The sequence below is a fragment of the Pagrus pagrus genome, assembly GCF_965226575.1.
Source record: "Pagrus pagrus genome assembly, chromosome: 5".
Taxonomy (NCBI): Eukaryota; Metazoa; Chordata; class Actinopteri; order Spariformes; family Sparidae; genus Pagrus; species Pagrus pagrus.
In genome coordinates this window covers 34,217,179-34,227,013 of record NC_140189.1, presented here as the reverse complement: position 1 = coordinate 34,227,013, position 9,835 = coordinate 34,217,179, and the positions used below count along the sequence as shown (strand labels likewise).

At 40.8% G+C, this 9,835-nt stretch overlaps 1 protein-coding gene across 4 annotated transcripts in view; it reads right to left on the bottom strand.

Annotated features, from left to right (window-relative positions):
* The window catches only part of gria2b (glutamate receptor, ionotropic, AMPA 2b), a 53,408-nt gene that overhangs the window by 5,815 nt on the left and 37,758 nt on the right, over positions 1-9,835 (bottom strand). For all 4 annotated transcript variants that reach the window (XM_084353529.1, XM_084353530.1, XM_084353527.1 and 1 more), the window contains exons 5-13: positions 9,138-9,191; positions 8,465-8,623; positions 6,296-6,463; positions 3,945-4,049; positions 3,687-3,794; positions 3,195-3,401; positions 2,678-3,045; positions 1,653-1,851; positions 674-921 (exon numbers count right to left, since the gene is read on the bottom strand). In XM_084353529.1, the coding sequence (XP_084209655.1) occupies positions 674-921; positions 1,653-1,851; positions 2,678-3,045; positions 3,195-3,401; positions 3,687-3,794; positions 3,945-4,049; positions 6,296-6,463; positions 8,465-8,623; positions 9,138-9,191 (1,616 nt within the window). The remainder of the gene's footprint in view (positions 1-673; positions 922-1,652; positions 1,852-2,677; positions 3,046-3,194; positions 3,402-3,686; positions 3,795-3,944; positions 4,050-6,295; positions 6,464-8,464; positions 8,624-9,137; positions 9,192-9,835) is intronic.

Below are 9,835 nucleotides of genomic sequence, written 5' to 3'. Positions count from 1 at the left end.
CAATTTCTTTCCACAAAGGAAACATTCATTAGGTCATTAAAAAACAAGTGTACTGCAAGGGTTTAGCAAAGCACAACATTAAATAGACATTTAACTAAACATTTCTTAAATATCTTATCATAAACATACAAACTAAGCAATCATTCAAGAATTAATCATATTAGAAAAAGAGCAGAACAGCAAGGCAAATTGTTAAGCATATATAAAAAACATAGAAAAAGACATAAGCTAAGACAAAGCTAGACAGAAAGACTAGGAGACCAATCTAAATTTAGATTAAATGGAGGAAGCAATTGCAAAAAGGCCAAATTGAAGGTTCCAAATGTTATTAATAAGAGAAGTTAATTAGATTAGGTCTTAAAAACCCAGCTGAAATCCAGCCTGGATTGAGGGAATGAGTCTCATTATAAATCAATAAAAGTCATTTAAAATAATGACTTGAGAAATTATTACAGCAAATTTGTCAATTACTCAAATATTTAAGAAATGACTAAACATTTTGGTTTGCAATTTATCGACTTACAATAAATTGCAATGGTTTTGAAAAAATTTGAAGGGGAAGGGGGCTTTACCTCATCTCCTTATACAAACCAGAGACAAATAAGCAAAGCTACATCAGGGTAGGTGGGATACTATAACAACATTGGACACATTGTTATACTATTCCACCCACCTTAATGAGGATCCTTTCGGCGTGGCGATCCCGTAGCCTTTGGAGTCCAGGTTGCCTCCCACCTTCATGGTGTCGCAGGGCTTTCGCTGCTCGATGTACTCGTTCATGGTGGACTCCAGCAAGTAGGCGTACTTCCCCTTAGACTTGCGGACCCTCAGAACCCCCTCGGCTGTGGTTTTCACAAACACAGAGGGCTCTGCACTGCGCATGTATGTCCACATTTTGTCAAAGAGGGCAATTTTTGAGCGCTGAAAAGACAATAAAAAGAGGCACCTGCTGTTAATACAATCAGGCTGTGGAAGCTTCCAGTCACATTATCTCCTCCTGCAGTGATGCTAATATGATTTTCACTGCTTTAAAATGAATGAAATATATAATGGCATATATTTTTTGGACGATGTCATGAATAATATCATATACAGTAAGGTCAAAAAGTCTGAGACCACGAGACAAAATACTTCTTTTCATTACCAATGAAAATATCAGCTGAACAATAAGAGTGACAAGATAAGAATGTAAATACATTTCAGAATATCTTAGTATTTTTTCCCCGTTTTGCTTTAATGGCAGTATGCACTCGGCTGGCATGGACTCCACAAGTTGGTGCAAAACCTGATGATCCAGTTTTTGAAGAGTTCAATTCACTGCCCCATTAGAAACCTTTAGTATAGCCATGATTTGACTTGACTTTATACTGCAGCAGGATAATGAGCCCACTTGTGGGGTCCATACCAGCTCGAGTGCATGCTGCTATTGAAGGAAAAGACAGGGGGACAAACCAAATACTGAGATATATTTTTCCTATTTTGTAATGAAAAGAATAGTGTTATATTCAGAAAGAAATAAACATTTTTTGATGACTGGTCTGTTTTGACTCTACTGTATATCACTTCAAGACAGATTTGCCAGTTGCACCTTAAGACCTAAAGTCTAAAACGTTGTTTCTGAAGGCGCAGAATAAAAAGAGTTTGTCTCTCACCCTAAAGAACTCTTTAGTAGAGCCAGAGTCCAGAGTCCCGTATGCTATCTCAGTCTGTTTAGCCAAGTCTTCTGCACTTTCAATGGGAGAGACCATCCTCTCGACAGTCAGGAAAGCAGCCAGATTTGCAGTGTAGGAGGAGATGATGATCAAAGTGAAGAACCACCAAACGCCACCGACAATACGCCCAGACAGAGACCTAGTGGAAAAACAAATATAAAATATAAATATAATATCATCCAACACTGTTTTACCACTCAATTAGTACAAAGAATAAGTTCTGCAACTTAAGTCGGATGGGTAGACATGATTTGACATCTTAACTTAATTATGAGACACTTCATTGAACACCTCATTAGTTCTGTCAACCATTTCATTGTGTAGTTAGACGCTTGAAGTGCTACATATTGTACAGAATGCACTAACAAGTGAATCTACAGAAAGTGCTCTATTCCCTGATATCATCATGACGGACAATAACTCGTGAAGATGCATTGTGCAATAATATCTATCGTTAAAAGTAATATGTTGTCGTTCTGTCTCGGGTTGAATGCCTCCAAGAAACAAACACGCTCAACAAGCCTTTGAATAAGGGACAGTACACAACACTGTCTCCTGATTCAGAGTCATGCTGACACCCCTCACATCCTCAGGATGAGATGAAGAAGACATGTTGATTCATCTCTGTGAATACACAGCGCTAACCTTACTAGCCGCAGTGTCTGCTCTCACAAGTGATTAAATCTATACAGTACTGTATATCTGACTTAATCTGACACTATATTCAGTGAGGAGAAACAACATCGTGCGACTACCATCATTGACCTTGCAAACTTTTAGAAAGTCTCATTTCTTCACTAGCCTATTTCTTCTTAATTTTCTAAAATCACTGTTGCAGATAATCTGTGTAAGCAGTTACTGTGAAATGTGAGTATAATATAAGTTGCAAATGCATGAAGTCACCGATTATTATTTCATCAATTAAACCGAGAAAAACACGGCAGTCATTGATTTTTCTGACCTACCTAGGTGAGATGTCACAGCCTTGGCGCATGAAGGCTCCGAGGGAGAACCACAGGCTGTTGAATATGCCAAACTCGTTAGTCGACTCATTGGTCTGGATCTGCCCGTCCTCATACTCCTCAGTGTGCCACTCATACGGGCTGAAGCGGCTGACGAGGAACAGCACCACGCTCACACCGATGTAGGCAAAAACGATACACATCCAGATCTCGTAGGCCAGCGGGTCGAGGAAGGAGAAGACTCCTGGTTTGGATTTCTGAGGCTTCTTTATCATGATGGAGATTCCCAGAGACATGAAGGGTTTGGAGAAGTCGATCACCTCCTCTCGTACCAAAGTGATGGTCAGAGGTGCCACAGCGATGTCTGCTTTCTGTCAAACAAAAGACCAAAAAAAGAAACAGGAAGTTATATAATTGGATTTCACTGCGTGTTTTCACTTAAAAAATGCTGAAAATCCATTCTGGCAAACAAGCATTGTGTTGAGGTTTGCAAATTAAGGATCCAGTTAAAGAAACTCACCCCGTACACCAACTCTCCAACCATCCCGTTCCAGATTTTGGTCTCCGCGTCTCTGGCTCCGTATTTCCCATCCCCCACTATTTTCAGTTGGTATTTGAAGCCGCAGTGTTTGGCTATCTCCGCAGCCAGATCTACACAGTAACCCTCGTAGCGCTCATTGTCGACGAAAAGGTCGGCGTTCTTTTTCAGCATTACGTACGGAGCTTCCTGCAGGACGGAGACGAAAACGGAAAACACTGTTCAGCACAAGAGGTTTGGATTATAATTTAAAAAGCAGCTGCAGAGACGAGCGTTTAACGTGAGTGTGACAGGTCATTATGAATACAAGAGGGCACTGGTCACATCCCTGTCGCATTTCAAATATTGATATATAAGAGTGTGGCAGCATGTGTTGAACCAGAAACAAATCGCTTCCCCAGCTACTTAAAAAACAACAGATGGGAGACACAATTACAGCAGTTTACACTTAGACAATCATATTATAATATTTACCAAGATGGTGGTGACAATAACTGTTTTGTTTTCCATTCCTGTCGTGTCATTCGCGAAGACATCAGATTTGGTGACGGCCATTTTGTCAACTTCATTCCAGTATCCAATCTGTCGGGAGGAAAAACAGAGATCCATGACATCTATGATTCATCTTGAGTGCTGCTTTACATAACCTGATCTTCAGATTCAAACCATACACAAGGTAAAAAAACAGTTATATGAAATTAACTTTAATGAACTTAACGTGCAGATGCTTACCTTTACGGGGCCGTTGCTCTTTAATTCCATGATATTCACTGAGTAGTTGACCCGTTTGCCATGTTGGTCGAACTGGATGTTTCCTGTCAGGCCTTCCACACGCACCTTAGAGACCGAAAATCAAACTGGCATCTTCAAACTAGTTTTCACAACACGCACACAAAGACTTCTCTGTCACATGGAACCAGCTTTTTGATTCTGCTTTTGGATAACTCATCAAACTGCCTTCTGATTGAAACAGGTAGTTGGAGAGAGACAATTTGCACACGTTTAAGAGCTGAACAAAATGTTCTGTGACTGTCACCCGTTATAGGTCCTTCAAAAGAGAATGCATTTCAGCTACAATGGAAATCTTGCCAGCTAACGGAGCTGTGCAGTTGGTGTGATAATAGGGGGCGAATGCATAAAAATGTGATTGTTATTCATCTTCCAGTGAGGTCATCATCCTAGAGTTGGCATCAACATAGGTTTTTTGTTTTATCTGTATCTCTCCTGCTCTGGCTTGTCCATTTATTCTTGAGAGAAGTCTCTGAACTCAACTATTTGACCACAAGTCACAGTGGAGGTGGACGTGCTTTCATTCATCTTGAAAGTTAGTGCCATGATCCTAAATTCTTCAAATGGGGTTTCACGCAGAGCTTTAAATCAGCGGAGAGACATAAGGAAACCATCAGTGTCCAGATTGGGGAGGAGATCGCAGCATAGACACAGCGTTCGTTGAGACACTTGAAAAATATTCTCCGTTCTCGCTCGTTTCTCCTATTGGCAGCCAATTTAAACAACAAAAGGGCCGAGACAAGACGGAGCAGAAGGAGGCTTACAGGTACCCTGTGGACCGTTCTTGTTGACACAGTCATGTTTCAATGCGGTGTTTTCAACTCAAACACATTTGAAGCCTAACAAATATGGTGAATGGATTTCAGTCTCATAAAAATGTAGCTTTGCATCCCCATGCTAATTCCCAAATGTGTTTTAGTCTGCTACCTTACTGTAAGTCATTTTTGTTTTCCAAGAAATGTTATCAAGAGGCTCAAACCAAAATGCCTCTGAAGGCGACGGGATGGACCTACAACCAGCCGTGTCACAAACAGTCTCGTAATACAGCTGAAGCGTAGAATAAAAGATGTTCCTGAAAACATTTGAGCTCAGAAGCAATGCAGTAACAGAACCTTGATTCTTATTTGATTAGTAGCGCCTAGTTTGGCAGTTGGATCTGAGTTTTGTGACCCTGGATGGACCTGCAGACTGGACAATATTTGATTGACCTACAACCAATCAGAGCAGTGAAACTTGCACATTGACATGTGACTTTTTAAATCTGGACCACTAACGATCCTTTGTCAGTCACCGTATCGAACCTACCCTTATTAGATAAATGGTTGTGATTGGCCCGATATGGACCAGATCAAATGGAAAGCTGTCTTGCTGGAAGGGGAACCAGAGCAAATGGGTTCAGCGCGATCCCTTCTCAGTAACTTGACTTCCTGGGTATCAGGAAGTGGTATCACAACCAATAACTGATCTACTCAGGGGAATCTGACTGAGACATCACCTACTGATGCTTCAGTCACCACAAAATGCTCACCCTGGATACAGCTGTCAGGGTTGTGGACACCAATCTCTGTAAGTCTACCCATAAATCTACCTCATGCAAACTGCTCAGGGACTTTTTCCAAACTCAGATGGATGAGTCAGGATGGCAGATAAAAGGAAGAACCTTTGAACATCCTGGCAGCTCGTTGAATGCACTTTGAAATCCAAGATGGTTACCCTGAACCCTTGGTGCAACACAAGAGGCATCTTTGTAAAAAACATATGTATTTGAAAGGTACTTTTTCCTGACAGCAGCAGCCATTGTGTGATTTCAGATAAAGTAAATGTTTTCTGAATATTAATACCTAAAGTCCAGAGACTCTATTGGGATCTGTTATCAGATTCCTTGGCTTAAAAAGGGAGAATCACTTTAAATCTGACCTGCGCTCCAAGTTCAGAACCTGTATCTACAAAAGAAAAAAAAACTCAGACAAAGTGGAAAAAATCCACTTTGGCTTCACTTTGGCTGTCAAGCTTCATTTCTCAGCAGGAGTGAAGCTAATCTTACCTCGCATTAAAGCTCAGAGGACAGACTGTGGGCAGACCTCTGATTCTCTTGTAAAGAATAGCTGTCAGTACATCTGTGTGAGACCGCATGCATTGTGAAAACATCAGTCTTTAATCAATCTCTGTGAAGTACTTTCTGCTTTCGTGGGTGTTTGTGCATTTCCTCAGGGTGATCTGCTGTTACCACGGCAACATGTCTTCACCAGCAAGAGGATGTGTGTGTGTGTGTGTGTGTGTGTGCGATGTGTTACCTGTTTCAGCGCCCGCTCGATCTCCACTCCCTGAGCCCAGGGAACGGCGGGATTGGCCAGGCAGTCTCCATTGTTGGCCCTCCTGGTGAAGTCGATGCGCTGTTTGTGCAGGTAGCGGAAGGCCTCCGTCATCACCTGCACGGCGTCGTAGGTCAACGCTGAGGTGTACTAGGGGAGAACAACGGGAAAAGGTGTTGGGCATAGGATTGTCAGAGAGGTAAGTATCCTAAACACAATGTTAACCATCACCCAGCACTGATCAACCTTATTCCTGTGTAATACACTTTCATTGTTGTTCAATAACTGCACCAGGTGACATGTTCCTTCATTGTAAGCTTCGGCTCTGTAGTCTATTTTGAGCTGATCCCACATGTGTCCTGCTTCTATAAATACTCATGACAGCTTGAAATCTGCAGCTAAAAACATGCTAATATTTTCATTTTGAAAAATGAAGCTAGATATTTGTGATACCTTTTTAAAGATTTATGTCTTCTGCAGGAATGAATGGGCCTGGGGCTGAGAACCACAGAGAGGGAAGGTAATGCCGCAAGGTAAAGGTGCAATATGCATGGTAATAACTGGCATCTTGTCAAATTCACACTCAAAACAAAAAGGGGGCAGCATATCACCAGGGTAATGGCTAACTGCTGCTAAGTGTAACTACTATTAGCTTGTTAGCTCGGTTAGCTGAGCAGCTGACGGTCTGGATTAGGATCTTAAAGCACCGGGGCAGTGTTGGTGTTTACACTGCAAGATGAGCTAGGTCAGGACTAGTTGTTTAGCAATGCTAACTATAGTGGATACCTCTGCAACGCAATACATAGACATTGTAATGTCAAAACTGATATTTTTTTTCCACATTCTATTAAAAAAATGAAGTTAATATTTTAATGTTTTCAACTAAAAATCTACATATTGCACCTTTAAAAATTAATGGACACACATCTAAATCTAATTCTTTAAAGATGCAGCTGTACATGTTGTCATTTATTAATAGCAGTGAAGGAGGTAAACATTTGAACTTTCGAGACCGAAGAGATAACAAACGGAGATGTCAGTAAACTGCGTACAATGCAGCACATTCATGTCTGCCAGTGCAGCTGGTCAGAATATTGCAGTAAGGACACGAGAGAGATGAGAAACAAAAGATTTGACACTGGTGAGACGCTGCAGGACAAAGTCATTTTTCTACAAAACTTATTTTTTGTCACTTGTTACCGGTGGACAGATTTCCCCCCAAAAAAGGCAAATCTGTGGGGTCTCAATTAACAAGAATGAGATGTTTTGCTCCACTGCAGATGATTTTGTGACTCGTCTCAGCAGCATCCAAATATAACGCTGCAGTGGTTTGAGGCAAACTACATTTAAAGTGGCTTCAAGTCAAAACAGAGAGCTCACGCGTAACTTTGCCTCGTCAGTTCGTCAACAAAAGAAGTTTTAGCTCTAATTTCAAATCTTAAATTCAGCAGTTGAACAAATGAGGATGACCAACACCAGCCACTTTGAAGATTAACTTCCCTCCTCTGAAGTCCTAAACCACGCACACACATCACACCCCCTGCTCATTATCCTCCCTCGTATCGTGTCCTAATTAGAGTGCATATTAAATGTCTGGGGCTGGTGGTCTTTTAATTTTCGTTTTTATCTGTTGTTTTATGCTCTGTGCTGCACTATGTCGTAAATGTCAGAGTGATTTTTCACCCAGACTTGAACCACTTGCAAAAGTCGGGCGCGTCTTAATAAAAAGAAATTCAACTTTTGCAGATGGCTGATATTTCAAATGTGAGCAGGTTACGCTGTCTCTGAGTCTGGAGACGGAGAGTGGCAGCTGATATTGCATGAGTCACATGAAATGGCTTGTATATGAAGTCCTAATTTAATTTACATTGTATACATAGGAATTAATCGAAGTTAATCGAAGAAAAAGACCTGCGCTTGTGTAGCAGTGCATAATAATCTTAACCCAGAGATGTGTTTAATAATGCACACAGTGTGTACATGTGAGTGTAACCATGGACGATGCAGAAGGAGGCAGCGTAATCTACGTTGGGGTTATAAACATTAAAAGCAACTCAGGCACATTTAAGTGCTTACAGAGACATTTTCAACCAACGATGCTGCCACGCCAATAAATAATAAAAAATAAAGTGCATGTGTGCTTAAACTCACCCTTATTTTACTGTCCGCACCAGGATACTCCTTTTCTTCTAGGGCCTCCCATCTCTGGTCAAACTTGGAAACCAAGGGATCATCAAAATCAACAATCTGGAAGCCTGACACGTTGGCACCGCCGTACTGGATCTTGGATAGGTCTCCATCAATGAAACCCTGAAAACGTAAAATTGAGAATGTTGTGTCTATAATGCATGATGAATTGACAACACAATCCTTAAAGGAGACATATTATGCTTATTTTCAGGTTCATAATTTTATATTGGGTTGCTACTAGAACAGGTTTACATGCTTTAGTGCTGAAAAAAGACATCAGTTTGTTCATACTGTCCCCAGTCTTCTCTGATTGGTCAGCTCACACACGCCTGAGCCAGCACAGCTCACCACGTCTCCCGGTGGCTATGCTGCATATTCAGCTTCCAATTAGCTTCACTTCTAATGTGAATGTAAGTATAAATGATGCAAATGTGTGACACAGTGACGTAGTGTGATGTCAAGACGTCACTACTGACGAGGCGTTTCAGGAGCAGTGTTTTCTGTGGGACAGTGGAGCTCCTAACTTTAAAGACCTTTTACATGCACAAGAACCTTTATAACAGTGAAGCCAGAAAATAAACGAAAAAGCAAAACAGGTCTTCTTTAAACAAATGTAACAATTGTGTAAACTTACCAGATTGGCGATAATGTAGTGGTATCCTTTAACATGTCTGCCAATCGTGATGACCTGCACACAAAATGTAAAACGATCAATAAGCTCCCGCTGGAATAAATGAATAAGTCTCAGACAAACAAGACAACATTAATATAGTCTCTGAAACAAGTTCCTCTATAAAGATTGTGACTTTGCTAATACAGTTTAAAATGACTTACCATTTAACTGCCGGCTATTTTATTTATTTTTTTACTTCCGCTGTAATTCCTTAATAAACTGAGACTGTGACTACCGTAGATAAAACAGTCATAAATGTAATGTTATATTCCAAATGTAACATTGTGTTCAGCCGTTATAATTCTGTCACTATATCAACCCGAACACGGCTGACAGTTCTGGCCATTATCATGGAAAGAAATGTGGCATTCACAGTCAAAGATACAGTGAGACAGAGATATCCAATTCCCTATCCACGTCCTTTATCAGCAGAGCAACAGGAAAAAAGCAGAAAATAACAGAAATATTTCAAACCACCGTTTCAGCACCTCACATAAATGACACACCTGAAACTAATCCTCCTGCTTGACTGGCCCTCTGTTTGTCAGGGCCGCTACTCGAAGCAGATTTGAATAATAAACGTCTCATATCTCTGACATAAATGTCTTTAACATGAAGCAAAAACTTCCACCTGAACCAATGCTGTTTTTCCCTGATAA